General features: G+C 40.8%; 1 protein-coding gene across 1 annotated transcript; it reads left to right on the top strand.

The window, feature by feature from the left end:
- The first annotated feature begins 187 nt into the window (after nt 1-187).
- On the top strand, nt 188-23780 carry EHD4 (EH domain containing 4). Its single transcript, XM_031593543.2, has 6 exons — nt 188-567; nt 6970-7146; nt 9623-9720; nt 14372-14784; nt 16682-16846; nt 19371-23780. Exons 1-6 carry the CDS (start codon nt 329-331, stop codon nt 19905-19907), a joined length of 1629 nt encoding a protein of 542 aa, XP_031449403.1. The 5' UTR covers nt 188-328; the 3' UTR covers nt 19908-23780.
- Nucleotides 23781-23987: the final 207 nt, after the last annotated feature.

The raw sequence follows: 23987 nt of genomic DNA, 5'->3' as shown, positions 1-23987 counted from the left end.
GCACTCGGCGACACGCGGAGCCGTCAGCAGGGAAACACGAAAGGCATCCGGGCGGCTGAGCTGCCAGAGGAACCTCCGGTTTCATTGCGAGGGGCCTCAGCATCAGCTCCGCAGCCGAGGAAATCTTTAATTTGCTGGGGGCGGGTTTGTTGGGGCGGCTCGGTTAGGGCCATATTGTATGCTACAGCCACCTCCCCCCCCGGGCGCTCCCGGCCCTGGCACCGCCTCCCCGTCGGGCAGGGCCGTGCCGTGCCGTGCCGGGGGAGGGACGAGCGGAGCGGCGCTGCGGGCAGAGCGGTGCGGTGCGGTGCGGGCAGGAGGCGGCGGGATGTTCAGCTGGTTGGGGAAGCAGGGCGGCGGGCGGGAGCGAGGAGTCGGCGGCGGCGACGTGGTGCAGACGGTGACCGGAGGGTTGCGGGACCTCTACCTCCGCAAGCTGCTGCCGCTGGAGGAGCACTACCGCTTCCATGAGTTCCACTCGCCCGCCCTGGAGGAGGCTGACTTCGAGAACAAGCCCATGGTGCTGCTGGTGGGGCAGTACAGCACCGGCAAGACCACTTTCATCCGGTAGGTGGCGGACCCCGGCCCGTGCCCCGCAACTGGGAGCCGCCCCAGCCGGCAGCGGCGCTGCCTCGCCGAGCCCCTCTCGCCTCCTGCGGGTGCCGCCCGTGCAGGTGCTGGCGAGGAGCTGGGCGGCGCGGGGTGCCCCGTGCTGGGGATGGCGCTGCTGCCGGGCGTGCTCGGTGTTCCGCGGTTCATTCTGCCAACTTCCTGGTTAAGGAGGTTCTCTCGATTTCACGTCGCGCTGGCAGTAACCTCGTTGGGTACTTCCTGTTAACTTTTCTCAGAACTGGTTACTTTGCGTTAAGAGGGCATCAGTCGTCAATGACCATGTAACCTTATCTCCACTTCTTCTTTCTCTTAAATTCAAAATATAGTTGGTACTTTCGTAGTGTTTTTATATCTTTTCTGTTCTCGTTGTGAAGTTTGCAGGGGTTTTAGGGAGCTGGAGAATGCCTGCATTTGTCTTGGTGTGTTTGTCTCATGTTTCATTTCGGTATCTGAAGATGGGCTATGAGAAATGAGGATACAGGCTCTTTAGTGGGGTCTGTTGTGATATGACAAGGGGAAATTGTTTCAAAATAGGAGAAATTCAGCTGAAATATAAGGAGGAAGTTTTTTACAATAAGTGTGTTGAGGCACTGGAACAGATTGCCCAGAGAGGTGGTGGGTGCCCCATACTTGGAGGCGCTCGAGGTCAGGCTGGATGGGGCTCTGAGCACTCTGATCTAGCGTGGGTGTCCCTGTTCATTGTGTGGGAGTTGGACTAAACGGCCCTTTAGGGTCCCTTCCAACTCAAACAATGCTGTGATTTTATAAAGATCGTTTAGAACTCTGCAGAAGATGCTGAGAGGTCCTTGGGTGAAGTTTTAACCTTCTGTAAATGATACAAATATGTCCCTTTTAGTTCCAAAGTTTACTGCCTGTAACAGTGTTTCTTTTGCAATGTGCGGCTCCCTCCCTCCTGTTCTGCAGAGCACAGTTTGCCTTTGCTCACCTGTGCTATCTCAGATGTTTGCATAGGTATTTGTGTTCCCTTCCTGCTTGGCAGCTGCATAGGAGCTCTGAGCTGAGCAAGGCTCTTTGGTGGGGACTGAACTCCTGTGGACACACAGAGCAGGTTTGCTTGGAGCACCGCATTAAAAATAGAAGTGGGGCTGTCACTAAAAGAAGGGAAACTCAGTTTCAGGATCCCCAATGCTAGCTGAAAGGAAGTGTGTGTTTGTTGGCTGGGTGACTTAGGTTTTCCTAGCATTTCTTTAGCCACCCTGATTCATTTTCATTGTTGCTTGTGATCACATGATAGCGGTGTTGGTGGTCTGGGTGTGTTTCCGGGTAAGCATTTCCAGAACAGATTGCCCAGAGAGGTGGTGGATGCCCCATCCCTGGAGATGCTCAAGGTCAGGCTGGACTGGGCTCTGAGCACCTGACCTAACTGTAGGTGTCCCTGTTCGTTGCAGAGGACGTTGGCTAGATAGTCTTTAATGGTTCCTTCCAATTCAGTGGTTCTGTGATAGATTGTAGAACACCCCAATTGTTCCTACATGGGTGATGAGGGCTTGGGTAACCTGGAGATAGAACAGGCCAGAATACTGTGCACCTGAACATGTGCCACCTGCCAGCTGAATTGCTGGGTCATTTCATAGGATTTTTTTTCCCCTCCTGTAGCACTTTGCCTTGGATGAGAACTCACAGTCTTCCTTTATGGGCATTCAGAATTTCTGTCCTTTACAGGTGCCCATGTTAAGTACTGGGATTAAGTCAGTATGATGGTCCTCGAGGTGGTTCACAAGTACTTTTGGTGCTATTGCTTTGTAAGTAACGTTACCACGTTAACAGTAAAATATTCAGCAGTAGGGCTAACTGGTATTAACATACTGTCTGGATGAAGAAGGAAATTTCATTTCCAAACATTTTACCCTAATTTCCCACAGCAGTGAGACTGTAGTCATCTCTGCTGGGGTAGGAGGTCTGGACAGACTTGAACCTTCTGGTAAATTTCAACTGAATTTGACCTACATAAAGGTTTCAAACCTGTTTTCTCATAGTTCTTATTAAAATTTCTGACTGAATGGAGGAAGCAATTTCTTTTACTGTGTTGTGCCCTTCTTTTTCCCTACCTGCCCCTTTCATCCCATCCCTATTCAGGTAAATCACAGTGTGGTTTCTTCCTTCACTAAGTGCTGGAGATCTCAGGAATTGACCTCTGAGACCCTGTCAGTGACAAAGCAGTTGTTAGTGCTCTGCAGGCTGACCTCAGCACCAGCACCTTCCTAGGGGGCAGATAAGCATTCATTACATCAGGGTTTGCCATGGAATAGATAATACCTGTAGATAGCAGCTGGCTGCAGCAGGATAGGGAAACACTCTTCAACAGCAGCAGTTTATAACAATAGTATAGAGGTTATGTCACAGTAACTGATAATCAAAATCGAGCTCAGAGGGTGATTTTTCATGGAAAAATGCCGTAACCTCTCAAGATTGTTATAATTCAGGGTTAGTTTTCTTCAGAAGGAAGTTAGACCTTATCTCATTTTTCCTTTTATTTTTGCCAGTAGCCTTTTGGCAAGCAAACATTACTTTAAATCTTAACTAAAGCAGGTTTTGCTTCACCTTTCTTCATTTCATAATCAGAAGGACACAGTCTATTTCAGTGTTTGCTATCACGTTCATATGTGAATCCACGAATCCGTTCTGCTGGCGAATATTCATTTCAGCTTTACTCATTCTGATTACCCAGCACAGTGTAATCTGATTTGGAAATTATCGTGAGAACTGTACATTTTCATGGCTCAGACACATCCACCCAGTTCCTTCCACAAGTCTTCATGGAAAACACTGATCTAGCAATGACCACATGTCCCAGGAGATGGAGATGGGAAAACAATCACTGTCAGCCCCTCTTTTTTTTATCCTTGATGCTGCTGATACACTTTGCACTTGGAACAATGCAGTGAAACCAGGAGGTTGTAACCTCCTGGTTTCACTGAGTAAGATGTATTATGACAATGCCATTTTAGTCAGGTATCTGACAGTGCTGACAACTCAAACAGCAATACCCAGGCCCAAGTGGTAATGCTTGTCTGATTGTTTTTTTTAACAGGGTGGGAGGATGTCTGAGTGCCAAGTGCTTATCTCTGTAAGCTACTTGGCACTGTACCTGTGTAGCTTCTGGAACGCTCTCAGCTTCCCATGGCTGCTTCAGAGTGGCAAAAGGAGGGACAGGAGAAGAGAATAGAGGTGTACCAGAGACAGGGGTCTTCACTGCAACTCTGTAGTCACTGAACTTTTACTTTCCTTCCCACCATGCATCGAACTTCCAGTGTGATACATTTAACTTATTAAGTCTTCTCTTTGAGAAGTGTGAGACTGAGTGCTGGGTTTTTCTTTCTTGCTTGCTTTCTTGCTTTTTTTTTTTTTTCTATTGCTTTCTTTCTCTTGCATTCTTCCATGTACTTACTGTGATGAGGAAAACCAGAAGTGAATTCCTTAGCTTGCCAGCTGATGATCTTACTGTGCTCAGAGGTATTACGCAGAGGTGAAGATGGTAAACTTCCTTCTATTTACTTCAGCCAAAGTAGTTCTGAGAAAGCTCCCTATTGTAGCTGTAGTATCTGGTGTGCAGTTCAGTGTATGGCAAGAATGGGCTGCATCATTTTTTTGTTGGGGTTGACATGGAGAGGCCTTTATTTCTTTGTTATTCAAACAGAATGAAAGCACAAAGGAGAATGCTTCTAAAGCAGGGGAGATTTAGACTAGATGTTGGAGAAATTTTTCACTCAGAGAGCAGTGAGGTGCTGATACAGGCTGCCTGAGAAGCTGTAGGTATCCCTACAGCTTGGGTGTGGAAGTGCAGGTTGGTTGGGGCCCTGGGCAGCCTCATCTGGTGGGTGTCAGCCCTGCCCACAGCAGGGGACCAGATGATCTTTAACGTCCCTTCCAACTCATTCTATGATTCCATGATTGTATGAATTCTTGTACTGCAGCAAACATTTCCTGTTGGTTTTGTTATGTTTAAAAAAAAAAAAAAATGCAGAGGATTTGCGGTCTCATGTAGAATGGAGCAGCCCTATGAAAAGAGGCTCAGCCAGTCTTTCCATACATCACGCTGCATCCTTGCCCACTGCTCGTCTGTCCAACTAGCCTGTGTTTGTATGTTAGCGTGGCTGAACTGAAGCGTGCAGACTTTAGATGATTATCAGCATCCGCCACTGTGAGTAATCATTGCTATCTCTGGAACCTTGTGAACTGGTTTCCCGGAGTTTGGCTATAGATCTGGCCAAGGGATGTAGACAAATGGTTATTAGTGCAGCAGAAAGGTTATAGCCCAGGTGAAAACAAAGAGAGAAGAGCAAGTTCCTCGAGTCAACAGGATGTCTGCTGTTTGATCCAGACTGTCTTTGGGGCACTTGCTATTTTTAAGCATTCTTCCTGTGAATCTTTTTGAACTCCCTCTGGTGAAAATTCCTGAGGAGGGCATGTGGTCACGGATACTAAAAATCCAGGTAGTTTCCTGTGCTAAAATCACATGCGATACAAAGACATTTGCAACTTTTTAGCTTATAGAAGGCTGCTCTTCCCTTTTGTGTGGTTGAGTGAAAGCGGTATTTTCATAACCAGAGGAAGTATGATATAGTTTGTACCGCCAGCACTCAAGATCTTGGAGTTTATTTTAGGCTGTCCTGATTCTGGATGTGCGTCTGTGAGCCAGCGCCTTAATGGAAAATACCTGCCCTGCAAAGTGCTTGCTGTCTGCTAAAGAGCTGCACCAGGCATAGCACTGGCTGCTGGGTGGGACCTGTATTTGAAGTAGCTCGTGCCTTCCTGCATTGTCACCACTTCCAGAGTTTGGCTTCTAAAACAGCATCTTTGAAGTCAGCATGGAAGTACTGCAGCTCCATAGCACTTTGTTCATGTTTGTTCTATGTCTCATATACACAGTTAATTTGAATTTACACTATTTTTTTTAGTACTGAGCTGAAAAAATGCATGTTGAAAATCCTGAAAGGTGCATGATGCTGCCAACTCTTTGTAAAGTCTGCAGGTGTTGCATGTGCTGGCAGCCTCATGAGCAAGATATGAGATTATTTTTTAGTCATCTAGAAGAAGACCACCACTGAAGGTTCATCATCAATGCCTACCAGTTTCATGAGCTTTTCTGATTGAGAGCAGTGATCCTATTACATGGAGGTGTCCTAGCCTGCATTCGGATCCCCTACAGAGATGTAATAGAATCATCAAAACATTAAAGTTTTCAAGGACTCTTAAAGGCCATCTAGCCCAAATCCCTTGCAATCAACAGGGATACCTACATCTAGATCATGTTGCCCAGAGCCTGGTCCAACTTATGTTGAGTGTTTCCAGGGATGGGGCATCCACCACCTCTCTGGGCAACCTGTTCCAGAGCCTCGACATCCTTACTGTAAAAGACTTCTTCCTTATATCTCATCTGAATCTCCCCTGTTTTAGTTTGAAACCATTTCCCCTTGTCCTATCACAACAGAACCTGCTAAAGAGTCTGTCCCCTTCAAGATGTGGTTCTTTGTGATCCTGTGGGATCTGGGACTTCTCTTGTGTGCATTTGATCCAGTATGATGTTTTTCACTGCTGCTCCAGGAGCTTCTTGTCAAGCCTCGACTTGCTGTATCAGACTTGACCCAGTGTCTACATGCAGTCTGTGTCTGTGAGCAGATTGCTCACAAGGGATGCAAGATGGTTTCTATCCAGCATTGCCTGATCTCACGCCTCTAGGATGGTTGTTACCTTTTTCCCTGAAGTTCTGTGGGTCTAACTTATTTAACAACAGTTTTCTAATATACAGACCAGAATAAAAGCCCTTTCCTCACTCCCAAATAAAAGTAGGTATATTGTCTCCTAACTGTGTTGTCTCCACCTGTGGAAAGGTGAAGTTAGTAAAAATCCTGTGTTGCAACAGAGTTCATTGAACGGTTAGATCTGTCAGCAAGCTGATGCTACTCATGTGCTGTGTTTCAAACCACTCCCTTTCAGTACTAGAAACACTGTAAGGGTTGAAAACATGGGCAAAAGAAAATGATGTCTTTTAGTGTAAGCTAAAATCACAGTACTGTGATCTTTGGTAGAAATATCCATCTTAATGGCTCAGGTGCTGCAGCTGAGGGAATACTTTCAACTCTGTTTTTGTGAAGGGACTGACTTTATCTTTTTACCTACTTGTAAAAAAACTGGAATTTGATCTTTTTAACTTTTCCTAGCTAATACGAACATTGAAATGAAGATAAAAATGTGATTTTATGGTTCTGTTGTGTTTACTGAATTTATGATTCTATTGTGTATATCCTTCAGAATTTTCAAGAGCATTGTAGTTATTGACTTTTGTCTTATTTCTCAATCATTCATTCTGTTACTTTATATATTCTCCATCACTAGATACTTGCTGGAACAAGACTTCCCAGGCATGCGGATTGGCCCCGAACCTACCACGGATTCTTTCATTGCTGTGATGTATGGAGAATCAGAAGGAAGCGTTCCAGGAAATGCCCTGGTTGTTGATCCGAAGAAGCCATTCCGTAAGCTCAGCCGGTTTGGAAATGCTTTCCTAAACAGGTGAGATCTGATTGTTTACTATCTTTTGATTTTAAGTCTCAATTTCTACTTAATTCTACTTTCAAGCATCAATATTGCTTGCCAAGTCTTCTCTGCTGTATTCTTTTAGAGCAGCGTGAAATAAGTGTTCAAATAGGGGCACTAGCTTAGAGCTGACTTGGTTTTAAGACATTGTGCCAGCTGGAACTCAGGATTAGTTTGCTCACAAATTCCTCTGCTCAATAAAACTAATAGACAAGTACTATTATTTAGTGTTATAGTTACAGTACTTATAATAGGTGATAGACAAATGCTATTATTTAAAAACTACCATCCAAAATACAGAAAGATCTACTTTCCTTGATGCTGTCTTGTTTTTCTAAACTGATCTCATACACTGGAGATTTTTCAGAAACTCTTCAAAGTTGTGAACAGTAGGGATATCTGTAAAAAGACCTGTCGGAAAGTGATTAATTTTGATGACTGGAACAGATGAAGCTGGTTTTCAAGCATTGCAGTAGAGCAGGATAATAGCAATATCTTCTAGATGCTTGCTGTGTATTTACAGAAGTTGTTCAGGGGCTGTGAATGTTGCAATTAGCTTAACTCACCATCTAAATATTTCCATTTGGACGTTATTAATAACTTTGTCCGTATTGTGTGAGTAATCACCTTGTTTTCTTCCTGTGTTTGATGGTAGTTTGACATGGAGGTCTACTTTTGTGAGCCAATTAATCTAAATTGGTTCTCTCTTAACAATAATCTTTCCTGTTTGGCTGATAAACACTGGCATATGTGTTAAAAGTTTATCATGTACAGTTTTATCTCTTGCTGTGCATATTCACAGAAGAAAATTTGTGGCTGCTTATGGTCAGCTTGGCTATCAGTTTTCTGAGAGATAATATGAGCTGTGGGAAGCTGCAGTCAGCTTCAATTTTTAGTATTGTCTTTGGGGTCCCTTTTTTTGTGAGATGACTAGATGAGTTCTGTCCTCACCATTGTGCACTAGGTTATCTATGAAAACGGCTGTCATAATCATACTGTGAATGGTATTTTTCACCACAAGTAAGTATTTGCACTGAACATGTAATAGTGCTTTGTTTGAAGGAAAGAGTTTTGGTTTTGGTTTTTTTTTTTTTGTTTTTTGTTTTTTTTTTTTTGCTAAACAATCAGTCTAGCTCATGCTGTCAGGTTCTGAATCATATGCAAGCATGGGTTATTTACTGGCTAAAGAGAGATACATTCAAAGTATCTAGCTAAATTATTCAAGTACTTTTGGTGACTGTGATGTTGTTATACTGCAATGCTGTAAGCAACCTTATCTTCCTCGGCATTCACATTAGCTCCTTTGTCTTCGTTTTGCAGCTGAGATGTAGTTGCCTCTTTCCCCAGCACCGCCCTCAGTCTGCTGCTCTGATCATATTGCTGGCTATTCAAAACTGGCATCTCATTTCTCTTTCCTACTTAGTTGAAAATGCCCTAGACTTCATTATAGTATCTTCAGTAACCCCCACTGTTCTTACTTTGCTTTCTCATGGCAGCTTTTTATTTGACTGTCCAGTTTGTCTTCTGTGGTAGAGTGCAAGCTTTGCAGAGGCTGGATTACACTGTGCACCTGTCAGTATAGTCTTCAGCCACTGCCCCATAAGAAGATTAAACTCTTATGCAAATCTCTTAAAAGCAGTTCATGATGAAGGGAGGTAAAAATTCTTGTTTTTTTTTTTAATCACGAGTTATTCCAGAAGCATCAGAATAATTTGAATCTTAGATGTGAGATGTTCTGAACCTGTGGGAGATGTAACTCTCAGAGGCTACGTGAGTTATTATTTTTCATAACACCACCACTGAAATTGTGTCCTGTCACATATATAGAGATTATTGCTCTAAGCACATTGTCTGTAATTTAAACTTTCAGTTCTGATAGAATGGAAGCTTTTACTCTGTTTTTAAGAGAAATGCTATTTATTTACATTCCTCTGCAAAAGCCATCCCAGAAGGTTGGTAAGGTAGAAGCAGTCACCATTCAACCACTGCCAGAGTAAGTGAGGGCTGACTTGGCAGTAATTTAAACACATTGTCTGTGTGGCTTTCCATCTGCTTCCCTTCTTCTTTTGACTATCTGAATTTGAGCAAAACTCAAAGAACATAAGCCATCATTTCTTATATATGCCCATCTGGATCCTAGCAAAATGTTTGTTTTATACAGTGTGGTGATTTTTGGTTTTCTAAATGTTACATGAATGGCCTAAGTTTTCATTTCTTTGTTTTGTTTAGTTTAGTTTTGAAAGTGTGGTGACAAACATAGGAGTAAAAGGGTTCACTAAGGACTTCAAAAACTTTTTCCCCCTTTTCTCCTTTTCCCTTTTCCCTTTCATTTTTGTTTAATATCACTTAAGTCTTTCCAAAAGCTAATACATAAAGGAGATTTCTCAAGGTACAATTTATATATAAGCTGGAGCTCTTTGGTAATATTTATTTCTCTCCACCTTGTTGGCAGGTTCCTGTGTTCTCAGTTGCCTAACCAGGTGTTGAAGAGTATCAGCATCATTGACAGCCCAGGCATCCTCTCTGGAGAGAAACAGCGCATAAGCAGGGGTGAGTTGCAGGAGCTGAAAATAACTGAGCACACTTGCTACCTAAGATGGTCTTTTAATATCCTGATTCTGCTTTGCTGCTTTGGAATCCAGTTTTCTTTATCCTTCTCCTTCTTCATTTTTTAATTTAAGAGGAAGTAATGCTTGGCAGTATTCAAGTATCTGCTGCCACTTCCGTAACAGTATGGAAGTGAACGTGAAATATCCAGAAAATGGAAGCATCGTTATTGCCAGCATTGAAAAAAGTGAGCGAGTGAATGGCAAAATTCAGTGCTGTCAGGGATTGCCAAGGAAGCACCAGACTTGATAGGCGTGTGGGATAAGGTTGTGTTTCATTCCAGGGTCAATTTCTGAACAATATGGTTTGTACCTTATCAATTGTTTTAATGGCCTAATCGGCCTGCCCTTTGATGCAGTAGATTTTCACGTAGACAGTGCTTGGTCATAAGTTTAAGCCCTTTTTGTCTATTAACAGGGTTTTAATTTGACTAGTTATATTTCATCAAGATGTTTTTCAGTGTGTTAAGGATTTTCTCGAATACATAACTTGGGATAATTCTTCAATCAAAAATGTGCTTCTGCTGGATACTGTTTAAATTTAGCCAGCATGGTTGTACCATAAATGAGATTTGGCAGTCAGCATTCGTGGTGTACCTGCACCTTGCTATATGGAGCTATAGGGACTTATTGCATGCTGTTTTGTTTAGGCAATGTTGTGCTTGCCTGTGTTTGAAATATTTTGTAGTCAGATACGTTTCCTTTATATGACTTCTAAATTGCTTATGCAGATCTGATACTAGTGGTTTTGTGGAGTGCAAATTTGACTTATCCTGTGATGCTGCACTGCATGGCCTGTCTGAACTGCTTCTAGAATGACTTCAGCATATGCTAAATGAGCCTAGTTTAGCACATTTTGAAGTTTGAGTGTTTGGATTTCCTTCTTAAATCAAGGAATACAAATGAAAGCAGATTCTACAGGATATTTTCTGTTGTCCTTAAATATGCCTCTATCAGACAAAATTCTGTTCCTAACTGAATAAGGTGACAGCTTGTGCTCTTTGCTGTTGGAGCTGCCATTTCCTTTCACTGAATTTGGTTACAAGACTTAAACATGGGCGCTCTTTTCTTTGCTTGCCAGGAAGCTCTAAACATACCTGGAGATTCTTTAGCAGAATTTCTTTTCTGAGAACTTCAGACTTTTGTATTTCAAAATTTTACAGGGTTTTAATTTTTGCTTGCTTGTTTTGTTTCTTTTTTTAGTCTTCATCATCTTTTTATTTCTTTTTAAGGTCAAGTTTTGCTAATGAAACTTCATGCTATTTTCTAAAGGATATACATAAAATGAGATTTTTCATAATCCAACAATAGAATGTGACATGAAATAATGCCTCAGAAGCGTTATTATTAGTTGCTTTCTGTCCCGTACATGATTGGTGCTTATTCATGTCTGAGTTGTTCAGTTAGGTTTCTAGAGGAGGAATTATAGAATCATTTTAGTTGGAATGGACCTTTAAAGGCCATCTAGCCAACCTCCCCTGCAAGGACAAGGACATCTACAGCTGGATCAGTGTGCTCAGAGCCCTCCAGCCTCACCTTCAGTGTCTCCAAGGAAGGGACACCCAGGAAGTTTAGCTTATTTTTTTTCTGGCTGTGTTTTAGCATGCTTGATGGAAGAGTAAAAATCATTCTTAGGTTACAGGACCTCAACTTCACTCTTTTCATCAACAAGCACATATCAGCTTTTAATTTCAAAATACAGGAAAAAATTTAAGGGACTGCAGAAATACTGGTGGTGCATTGCTTCCCAGCTTGTTACATCTATAGCCCTGGAAAGCTGACAAAGTGGCCAGGGATGAACTGCTTTTTGAAAAGCTGATTGCTTTCTGGAGGATCAAAAATGTGCAGTGAGGACAATATTCAAAGCTATCTTTTTTTCTGATGCACCTTTCCTGCTCCTGTTGTCAGTAGGAACATTTGCCCGAAGCTTCCTGCCTGTCAGTTCACTGTCTGTGTAAGTGACTCGATGAGAAAGTGCAGATGTGTGCTGGCATTGTCCCATCAGACAATGGCTGTCCCTATGCTGCTGCCACCCCGTGAGTGCGCGAGGAGGTTCTGCAGCATTGCTGGGGACAAAAGCTGATTTCAGACACAAATGTGGGTACAGTCTGCAATATTTGGAAGGAACAATGAGTGTAAGGAAAGGAGAAAGATGAGGCAACGGCTGCCAGGGTGTGGGGAGGAACTGCTTTGAGAAAGGGAGGGGAATTTGATTCATGGCTGTTAGATTGGTTGTCCTCAGCAGGATTAAAGTAATTACTCAGAAAATGTGGTGGCTTCTCCTCTTGTAGTGTTCAGGGACCACACCTCAATGATTTTACTGAAAATGCCATTGAATGCATGGTGACAGAAAAGGAAATGTACATTTTTCTGTCTGGGAAGCTAACTGGTACCAAAACCTAAGCCAAAAGTTTAAAGAAGCATGGGGAAAGAGCTCATCACAAAATGCAGGATGTTGCTTACCTTGCATTTTTTAGAATCAGAATTATTAGATACTCATAATTTTCTCAGTTCTGTGTTGTTTCTGAAAATGTAGTTGAATATTAGGAAATGTGATGTATGTAGCAAAGCAATGTGTCAGGCTTTCCCTGCAGTGATGCACTGTAATCCTTGGGATCTGGCTGCCAACAGGAATGCAGTTTTTTATTGGCATAACTGGAAATTCACTCCAGGACAGCAGAGTTAGCAAAAAAAAAGAAAAAGAAAAAAATTGTATTTTTGTGTGGGACTGAGCTGCGTTTGAAATAGTGGGCAAGTTTAGGTGCATGCCTGTCCCATAACAAGAAAAGAGCAGTCGACTTTTTTCTGACAACAGCTGTTCCTATCCAGGTCCACAATTTGTGTGTTTGCAGGCTTGTTTTTATGGCAATTGCTCCAACACTCTGCATACCCCAGTTTCATGAAGTGAGTGGATACTTTCTCCATACATGGAGGCTCTTCACTGCAGCATTCATCCATGAGTTACCTGCGTGCTGCTGCTGCAGTAACACCAACCCCAGGGGTGGAAGAACTGGATGCTCTGCCTGTCCCTGTTGACAGAGGTTGGGTGCCACCCATCAGGTTCTCCCTGATTGTTTTCTGAGTTGGAGAAACTCTGGGAATGGTGTTAGGGCAATCTGGAAATCATTTACTTTTCTCTCAAAAGGAGAAGTCTATCATTTGTCTTAATCTTTGTTACTGACTGGCACAGAAAATTGACCCCACTTGTACTGCATGATTGCATAGCTGTGGGGCTCGTGATTGTTGTGCCTACGGCTGGTACTTTGCCCTGGGCCACTGAGACATAAGAATGCACATTCATTGCTCTCATCAGTGTTTTGCAGACCTGGTCAGCTCGCACCGTATCTCTCCCAACTTTTTCATCTCATCCACATCATTCTGTTTTGTTCTCTGTCTCCTTGCTGAGGATGTTATTGTCACCTGATCCCGGTGCCTCTGCTGGAGGCATTGGCTCCATCCCACCTGAAGCTCAGGATGAGCTGAAGTGTTCTGCAGTGCTGTTCATTGTTGCTCCCTTCCATCCCTTAGCTGGGTGTGAGGGTGACTTGTGGCTTTTTAATATGCGCTTGCAATTGCAAGTAGATGTAACTTCTGAGACACCCTCAGTCTGGATATAGTAGTTGACAGTAGTCTTTGGAACAAACTTTTGAAGAAGTAGCAACAGTAGAGCAGCAAAAGGCTGAGAAGCATCTACACTTCTTTCTGAGAGGAGGTGCTGGGCTGGAATATCAGTTCCTGGTCAGAGTTCGCTTACTTACTCAACAAGATGAGTCACATGCATACCCAGCCCAGTGCCATATCATTTGTGGTGAGAGCAGATAGAATGTGTCACTTCCAAATTAAAGAGTTCCTGAATGCTTTTTGATGTCTGGATTAAGCTTCCATCTGCATTCATAAAAGCATTCAGACAGGCACTACAAGCTGTCTCTCCTTCAGAACATCAAAAAGTCAGTTTCAAATGGTCAAAAAGGTCACTGCTGATGTGTGTTCTGTAACCTGTCACATCCTCAAAGCCATCAGCACATCACTTGTAAGTTGGATTTCAGAGTTTGCTGTGGCAGAAATAACAGCAAGTGTTGCAATGCAAAGAGATAGGAGCTTGGAAATGGTTTTTAAATCCAAAAATTTTTGATTGGTGACTTAGGCTGAAGTGCTGCATTTGCACTTGTTAGTACAGATAGACGGTGCCTTCAGAGTGGCTGACATTAACAGTGAGAGGAGATCCTATGATAAGAGCCCCACAGAGATGCTCAGCTCACTCTCCATGCTGAAATCAGAACCTCTGGAAAGAGGCAAACGTGAGTGTAAGCTGGTAACTAACAGCAACATGAAAGATTGTAGCATCGGTGATGGATGGAAAGGTTGAGGAAAATCAGAAGGGTAGCAATATTAACAAAAGGTGGTAACAGCGAAACCTGTCTAAAGAAATGTAGGATACAGTTGTTTTGACCTCACTGTCCATTCTTTTCTAGTTGGTCCACCTCTTTTTTTTCTCCAGGGAGATGCTATCATCCCCTTATTCTACACCCTACCTTAAATTTTCTGAGATTCTCTCCTCTGAGCAGGAAAACTGTAATAGTGTATTTTCTCCTCAGGCTATGACTTCTGCCAGGTCCTGCAGTGGTTTGCTGAGAGGGTCGACCGCATCATCCTCCTTTTTGATGCCCATAAGCTGGATATATCTGATGAGTTTTCAGAGGCCATAAAGGCATTCCGGGGCCAGGATGACAAGATTAGGGTCGTGCTTAATAAGGCCGACCAGGTGGACACACAGCAGCTGATGAGGGTCTACGGTGCACTCATGTGGTCCCTAGGAAAGGTGATCAATACTCCAGAGGTGCTGCGGGTCTACATCGGCTCCTTCTGGGCCCAACCTCTCCGAAACACAGAGAATCGAAGGCTCTTTGAAGCAGAGGCACAGGATCTTTTCCAGGATATCCAGAGTCTCCCTCAGAAGGCTGCTGTGCGGAAGCTCAACGATCTCATTAAGAGAGCAAGACTTGCGAAGGTAAAGATGTTAGCTAAATTAACTGAGGATTTTTTTGTGTGTGTGTGCCCTTTCTCATCCTTCCCAGTTTTTCTCTACCCAGTAGAGAATCAGTAAATTGATTGAATGGTCTGTTTTTCAAGAAAGAAGATGCAGAGGTAAATAAGAGGAAATAAAGACTTGTATTGGAAAGCCTCCCTAACTTTAGAGCTGATCACTACAATCAGATCATTTTTAGGCATTTCTATGTAACATAAAATAGAAATGAATAAAGGTGAATACAAAACACAGTGCCTATGAGGCATGTGTATCAGCTCAGGAAGGAGAATAAGTTGTATATCTTTAGGATAGCAGTAGTGTAATTCTTCCAATGTCATCTTTCTGCCCTCTGCTCTGAACTTTGATTATTTAAATTATTTAATTATTGATTCAAACATCTTTACAGCATTGCATGGTATTTTTGGCTCTATTTCTATACAACTCTGTTTTTAAGCCCTTCTTAAACACGTTCAGTAACCCAAAACAAGTGCAAACTCTTAACTTCCTGTCAAATTTGGGTATTAGACAACTTTTTTTTTTTTTTTTTTTTTTTTTTTTTTTTTTTTTTAAGTCCTGTGACTCACTTTCCCATTCTGATGAGAATTTTTCTTATCTTTAAGAAACATACATGCCTTTTGGCACACACCAGCGAAACTGTTAGTGCTTGTCAACTATAGACGTAATACTTATTTAAAAAAAAAAAATCAGAAAAGTATTTTAAACATAATAATTTAAGACATGCAAAGACAAACTGGTTACACTATTTTATTTTATAAGCAAATATATATTTTTTCCAGATTCTAGTAAGATTCTAAATGAATGTAGTAAAAGAATGGAACCATATTTTCCCTGCATAAATTATGTGTAAGGTTTATACAGAATACTGTAGGACACATTCTGCTGTGGTTTGGTGGTGTTAATTATACTCATTGCCATATAGGCATCCTCATGTTTTAATACTGCTGCTTTTTTGTAGTAGTCTGTCTTCCCCCAGGATTGTCCTGGACCATATTGCTCACTGCCTGGCCACACAGATCCTTTTGTCGGTGAAAGGTGATGGGAGGGCACCAAGGGGAAGAAATGTATGGCTTGGGGAAGAGTGGATGGAGGATCAGTATATGGGATGGATGCTGGTTTATCTTGGTCACAGCAGATCAGAAACTCAAAGAATTCTGAAGTATCCAAGTGGTTTAGGACTTGTTATCCTAAATTAATGCCTTTACTTATATGATAGAATGGCTTTACTTTTCTTCCTGATGCTTTGCACAGCAACCAGGGCATGCTGTTACTATAGCATACTGACTGCTCTGTCATCCTTCTGTGGCTACATAAATATAGACTGTATGCGCTCGCTTTTCTCTGAGTAAATAGGTAGGAATGCAGTGTCACTTCAATTAGATAGCCCAGCCACTTAACATGCTGGGATTACTCAAGCCATTACCAGTTGCTTTTCACAATAATTGGCAAGACAAGTAAATAGTGTTACAGCTCTCCACTGATGACATGGATGGACCATCCAGCTGATGCTGTCTGTACAATCCGTGAATGTAGTGTCAGAATGACGTCTCTATACAGATAAAATGCTGTGCAACGCTCCTCAAACTGCACTCAATTTTCTTTTCCCCAAGTGTACATCTGTGTTTTTTTAAATGCAGTTGATTTCATTTTTCCCTTAAAAGGACTGCTGACAGCAGCAAAATCTATTTGACAACTCTTTCTCTAATTGCGAGATTCCACAAACAACCGTTGATAATGTTGCCCTTTGAGGTATCTTAGGGAGTATATTCTTTATGCTTACTTTTGTGACCTGGGTGAAGAACACTAATGTTGTTAAGCTTAGATAAGCACTAGTATTGATTTTAACTTTGCTTCTTCTTAGGTACATGCTTATATCATCAGCTATCTGAAAAAAGAAATGCCCTCTATGTTTGGAAAAGAGAACAAGAAGAAGGAGCTGATCAGCAGGTTACCTGAGATCTATAGCCAGCTGCAAAGAGAATATCATATCTCAGCAGGGGACTTCCCTGAAGTCAGGAAAATGCAGGTAAAATGATAGTTTGCACCTACTCAAATCATATTAATTTTCCAACAAGATTGCCAAATTAAAAAAGATAGGACCGAGTGTCTCAGCATGATAGTTTGGAGCCTTCAGGCAAACGGCAAAGGAGTAACAGAAATAACAATCAGTTACTCATGTTAGTATGACATGGAAGCAGCACAAAATGAAAATGACTGATAATTTCCTTATTGTGTCCATTCGCAGATACAAGACCATAGAAATTGCTTTAAGGAATGAGAACTGACCTTTTAGCCAATATTTGGTCTCTTGTGGCAGAAAATACTAAACATTTCTGAAGATGCTGCAGATAAAATTGGGGTGTCCTAAACATGGGTATTTGTACCGCTTTTGTATTGCTAACAGATATTTGGATAGGTGAAGATACCTGTAGTCACACATTACTCACGTTCACCTTCCTCTGTTCTTGCACTCACTGATACTGTTTGCCAATAACAAAGGCATTGTATTATGTGAAAAGTGTGCCTTAAAAGCTTTTCAGTTTTTTTTCCTGTCCTTTTGAGATTGTATTATGTGAAGAAGAAAGATAGAAGTTCATAGTTTATACTTGCATTGTTAAGTTTTAAGTATGTCATCTTTTTTTTTTCTTTAACTCAGTATAGACTTCTGGCCACTTCCTTTAGAGAAAGACAGCGGTTGTGTTATCAATGCTTTTCCATTTATTATCCAAACTTCAGTTCACAATTCTTTGATCTCAGATCATTGGCATCTTATATGATGTTTGAATTAGAAGATAACTAATCTTCCAAGCTGATGAACTTGAGAGAGGAGCTAGTCACGTCTGTGATGGAGAATGTTTTCTGGACGGGCATTTATATAAAACTCCCAGTTTATGTGGGATATTTAAATTATTAAACATATAGAGTGATGGCTGACTATTTTAATCTGTCTATAGGGATGCACAAGTTTCTTCTATGAATTAAAAGATTTAACTTAGGAATCAATTGTTTGCATGAGACAGTAACTTGTAGATTTAGTACAAGATTTTCACAGGCAAGATTACTGAGAAAGGATTTCTTAATGTTAGGTTTTAGAGGGACAAGTTGAGCTTTTTAGAGGGTTTTGCAAGGGACAAGTTGAGCTTTTCTTCCCTTTGCCACTTTTGTTCACAATAGGAAATAAGAAATATTACTTCTCAGTTGGGCTATTGAAACAATTTGCACACAACTTTATCATATTAGTAGTGTATATCACTAAACTTCAGCAGCAGATGGCAGCAAATGTATACATGAAAGACCATTTCTCTACTGAGGAAAAAACAATGAGAAAATAGATAGCAGATTTGACCTTTGCTTTCTAAGATGTATTGCACATAATAAATCTAAACTGCTCAGTTGCCACAAGTCAGGTGATTGTGAATAAATATTGACCTGATTATGCATAAAATTCTGATTATGATTGTGCATAAAATTCATCTGATTTCAACCTGATCTTTGTTGGTTGGAAATTTTTCCTTGGAGAAATCCCAACTTCTTTGTGCACAGGTGAAGTAACTTCTCTGTGCCTCAGGTTTCTATGTTTATTATAGTTCAGATGTGTAGAGAAGTAGCTTCAACATCATCTGTTTAAGCAGTTTAATGCCATTCTGGTTTTGTTAGGTTTTTTCTAGTGTTGTGGGTTTTTTGTGTGTGTTTGTGTGTAGGTATGTTTCACAGAATCGCAGAATGGCCCAGATTGGAAGGGACCTCAAGGATCATGAATCTCCAACCTCCTTGCCACAGGCAGGGCCACCAACCTCCCCGTACTAGACCAGGTTTCCACCGTGCCTCTCTTTTTCTGGATAGTCTTTTGCATGTAGAAAAACAAAAAATATATTTTTAAATATTTCTATGGTCTGACACAGGACTTGCTTAGACTTGTGTTGAAATAGGGCATCTCACCTAGTTAAAAATCTCACTGGGGTTAGTAGGAGTTTATGTAGAAGATGGAAACTCAGCAGGGATGAAATGATTTCATGACTTATGGCAGCTCTTCAAAACATCACTGCTGCTCTTAACCCGACTCAACCTAACTTTTCTATTGATAAATGATATTGCTTCATGACCTACCCACAGAAAAGAAGCTTAATCTATAAAATCAGAGCAGTCTTGGTAACTCCTGGATTTATTTTTAACCTTAAGCACTTGCAGTAGGGCTAGCAGGACTAAGGCCCTACACACATACTTACAAGGGAGTATGCAAGTCGGGCTTTAGTCCTGCTAGCCCTTCTGCATACTCCCTTGGAAGTATGCAAGTAGAAAAAGTCATCAAATGAAAAGTTGTTAGGTAACATTGTCAAATGCTCTGTTCTTAAGCACTGCCATTTTGAAAATCAGGTTGTAAATGTAGTGTTCGCTTTGCTTCTCTTTCAAGGCAAATTCCAGTTTCAGTTATGGAAACTACTTCAAAAAATTACAGGTTATTTTCATTTGAAATCCATTCCCTATCATTTTCATTGTACCGAAAGCTTTTCTAACTACTGTCACCATAACCTTTTTTATGTCATTGACAGGAGCAATTGGAGATGTGTGACTTCACTAAATTTCACTCTTTGAAACCAAAGCTAATTGAAGCTGTGGATAACATGCTGGCCAACAAGATTGCCTCCCTGATGAGTCTCATCACCCAGGAAGAGAGCAATATGCCCACAGAGATGGTACATGGTGGGGCGTTTGATGGCACCATGGCAGGACCTTTTGGCCAGGGATATGGAGAAGGTGCAAAGGAAGGAGCTGATGAAGATGAGTGGGTTGTTGCCAAAGATAAACCTGCTTATGATGAGATTTTCTATACTCTATCACCAATCAATGGCAAAATATCTGGGATCAATGCAAAGAAAGAGATGGTGACTTCCAAACTGCCCAACAGCGTTTTGGGTAAGATCTGGAAGCTTGCAGACTGTGATGGTGATGGAATGTTGGATGAGGAGGAGTTTGCATTAGCAAAACATCTCATTAAGATTAAACTGGATGGATATGAACTGCCTGGCACACTACCTCCCCACCTGGTGCCACCGTCTCACAGGAAACCATTGCAGACAGCGGAGTGAAAAATACTAAGGGAAGGATGAGGATTTTGGATATATTTCAACAAATGTTTTGAAACTACCAACATTTTAAATTAAGCTTAGATATTTAAACCCTCACAACACATTTCACGCACATTACTGAAGTCAGAAGCAGGGAAATGTTTGTGTATTAGTCCCTGCTGACCATCACTGAGAAACGCTTATCCACAAGTGCCTTGTATAAATCTATCATAATGTGTGATGGTAAGGTGATGCTGCTTCCATATTTTGCTGCCTCTACAACCATAAAGCAGTGAAAAAAAATCCCATTTATTGAATAGCTGACCTTCACCAAATGTAGACACTTAAGCAACCACAAGTTTGCCTAAACTATTTATTTTAGTTAATGCAAGGAAGCTCTAAATGTTACATTCACCTGCCCAAACAAAGAACCTTTACTATGCTAAAAGCCTACTTCAAGTGAATGTTAGCATCTCTTTCATTATATCTTATTTTAATTGGGAGTACAGTAAAATAGGAGTTGTGGCAGGAGCCTTTAAGAAGTGCTCAGAATATGACCAGACTTGTTTATGACCAGACTGGTTTTAAAACTTCAGTACTTAGAGCTAAAAAGTACAAAATATATTTCTATTTGTCATCACTGTGTCTTATCTGAATATCTGCTGCTTTGGATTTGTACAGCACTATATACTCAGTATTATTGTTGAAAGAACAGAATCTCCTTTCTTCTTTGGCTGTAGAGTTTCTTTTGAGGCTTCAGTTTAGCTGCACTGCAGACAAATTCCTGAATGTTTCAAAGTGAGAGCAGAACGCTTTCATAAGTTTGAAAAAACATAAACTGGTTTTCATTGAAATAAAGCCTCAGATTCTGTTCAGAAAGAAAAGGTGCTCCTTTTGAAGTCAGCATCTTCAAAGTACCTTGAATTGTCTCAGAAGATTTTCATGGTATTTAATTCCTATTTACAGGTAATTATACAGGTATCTGTATATATTATTTTATATACTTTTTTTATTTTTTAGGGAAGTTTTTGTCTGTATCTTTTGCCAACACATAGCTGACACCACCAAAGAGAGACTGGATTGATATGGTGGCAGATTTGAGAGATGGAGCCACTAACAGGGATCTTTACATCAATTGAAATAAAGTTGTAGACTGGCCTCTCCAAATATTTTTCCTTTATTGGAAACAATCCACAAAAGGAATAGATGCTTAGTAAACATTCATTTTTCTAACAACGCAATCAAAATGTTAAACATACTAATTTTTATCAGTACCTTAAAAAAAGTTAAATTTTTGGCCCTGTGAACTTTAGTCTTTTGGGGAGGGCCAGTTCATTTTGAAGTCACACTTTGCAGTTAGGTTAGGTCTATGACTGGGAGCAAGAACTGACTTGTACTCCACCATCTGTACTATGAAATGCCCTGCATATCAAAGGTACTGTAACTTCAAGCACTTTTTCTTTGAGTCTCAGTAAGGGGTAGCAATAGTGCCTTCTGAGACAGAACAAGCCAAAAAGTGTTTTAGTATCCTTGCAGCAGTACTGGGGAGGAAAATAGTTTGAGTGTAGTGTCCAAGTTAAGACTTCAGTCAGATTTGTAGGTGATTTAAGAAGAGCCTCAGCTTTTTCTTTAAATCATACATTTATAAATTTTCAGTCAAGTTTCATCCTTTAAATCTTTCCAGACCTCCTATCTTCCTGCATCTTTTCTACTCTGATGTGAAACTACCATGAAATTTGTGACTGCACTAACACGTGAAAAAATAAAGCTATTTTAAGTAGTGACAGAAAATCACCTTTACCTTGCCAGGTGTCCAGGCCGTGTCAAAGATATTCTGGCATAGTTGATCAGTCTTGTGGACTTGCTCTCTTTCATTTGTCTTAGTTTTGTTCTATTATCATTCAATTACACCATCTTTATTTCTATTAGACCTATGTTAGGAGCCAAAATAGCCTTTGTGCATTTCTATTCTCTTCCATAGAACTGTGAAATTTAACTGTGAACCTACTGTATTTCTGCAGAGTAACCCATTTTCTTTGTAATTTATTTCTGATTGAACACAAGGTATCATATAGACATTGCAAGGGTGTTATAAGTCAGGCTGCACCAGTAGTAATATATGTAGTGTCTGCAGTCAGTGACAAATTTGTGCAATAATGACCAACTAGATCAGCATTGCAAGGACAATTACCAAGAAAAATAAAGAAAGCTTGCATATTGTGACCACTGTAGAGTGTGAAAAGCTGAAGAAAGATGTTGATCTTCCAACTCTGTATTACCTTGCTCTTCTGCTGAACAGGATTCCAGGGTGGACCTGTGTTTGAATTCCCACTACATGTAGCTAATCGGGGTGATACACCAAATGCATTGGAGCTGTGTGATCCCATGCCAGTAGAAATATCCTCCTGCAGTGAAGGGAGAGGGGCAAAATAGTTTCTCAGTGATTTATTTATTTTTTCTAGTTTTATTGGTAGTAAAATAGACAACACAGCCTTTTATTCAGACTCCATGAGAATGTGCTAATTTGGACTAGAGGAGACAAACTGAAATGTGTTATTTTGATAAGTTAAAATACTTCACTTAGATACAGTTAAAATGATTGGCTCTTTTCCTGCAAGCCTTGAAGGGGAAGGGAAATGCAAGAAGCATATGTAGTAAAAGAGGTGGATTTGCTCTGCTGATCTGAAGGAGTAAAAGCATGCAGAGCTATGCACATAAGTATATATGCAGATATGTGGCGCCATGCACTGGCGTGTCTTAACAGAGGTCATACTTAGTTGATAGAAATTCAAGTACATTTCACTTGGACTTTAAACTGCAATTTCTTGCACAGCTAAACCAATCTAGTAGGGTGCTGTTGCTCAGGGGATGTAATCTGGATAGTGCTCTGCTGAGTTAGTGAGCCAGTGTGTGGAGTATGAGAAGAGGGGAAGGGAGCAGGATTGCCTTCCCATGAAATTGTGCTCTAGGTAGTTATTGGGAACATCAATAGTAGATCACCTTTGTTGTTTGGTTGATATTGTTATTAATCTCTTCTCGAGAAAGAACAAGGTCCTGGATTTGTGTCATCTTATGTTTAGGATTCTGATTACATTTTCTGTGAGATCATTCAAAACTGCCAAGAATTCATCCTGTGAAATCAGTGCTTGTTGGTGTAGCCTGCTGCTGTAAGCCCAAATAGAGACTGCTGCTTTTTAGCTCTTCTCCAACTGTTCTGCTACAGCTGTAATTCCCAACCATAATTCTGTTACCATAGAAATCAATTATATTTTTGTTGTAGATTTGAAGAGAAAATGTGGGATAACTGTTCAAAGGTTACAGGACCTACACTACAGGACAGCAAAAGACATTTAAAACTGTGAAAGTTTGAAAATGATGAGTTTGCAGAGATCTTCAGATAGGGATGAGGTCCCAGTTGTTAGTTAGGAGTGGTGTGGAACCCGGTATAAAAGCAGCAGTATCTATCTGGTCCCTGACTTGAAACATCATTCATCTACAGTACTTGAAATGTACCCTCTTTCTTCTCACTTCCTTCCATTCACAATATGCACTCAGTTTGGTGGAATTCAAGCAAAGAATTTGAAGTATATTAGGTATGTATAACTTAACATGGAGAAAATGAACATGAACTTTTTCTACTTCACATGCTTACCTTTTCTAATACATTTGTTAAATACTGTGTTTTCCCTTCAAAGGCACTCGTTTATTTTTGAGGGAGTTTGACCTGTGCAGAGCGTTTCACTTTGTCTAGTTAGGCAAACTAAATTCATTGTTATTGCACTTTTATTATACAATAAATTCCTTGCAGATATTGTAATATATTTTAATATGCTTTGTAATCATTTTTAGGAAGTGATGATAAAGAATGCTGATTCAATAAACTAATATTGAACTACCTGACATTTTTGTTTCTATTTTTCTTTCTGAAAGGTAACCTTTCAGTAGCCAGATTTTTTTGTATTCTTCTACTTAAGGCTCAGGCATAGTAGCTATTTGGCAAGCTGTTTCTCACCTCAGTTTATGTTTCTATAACAGGTTGTGGTTATTCCTCTTCTGCGTCCTTGAACTTGTTGCTGAAAATCAAGGCTTGATTCCTGAATC

This window comes from Phasianus colchicus, chromosome 5 (genome assembly GCF_987193195.1).
Source record: "Phasianus colchicus chromosome 5, bPhaCol1.hap1.1, whole genome shotgun sequence".
Lineage (NCBI taxonomy): Eukaryota > Metazoa > Chordata > Aves > Galliformes > Phasianidae > Phasianus > Phasianus colchicus.
This window is presented reverse-complemented; position numbering and strand designations above follow the sequence as displayed.

Bases quoted from the DNA above. Each gene is read 5' to 3' on its own strand.
- EHD4 (XM_031593543.2), top strand. From the start codon at position 329: ATGTTCAGCTGGTTGGGGAAGCAGGGCGGCGGGCGGGAGCGAGGAGTC. The intron at 7,147-9,622 runs GTGAGATCTGAT...CCTTGTTGGCAG, and splicing joins GGAAATGCTTTCCTAAACAG to GTTCCTGTGTTCTCAGTTGC. The intron at 16,847-19,370 runs GTAAAATGATAG...TGTCATTGACAG, and splicing joins CTGAAGTCAGGAAAATGCAG to GAGCAATTGGAGATGTGTGA.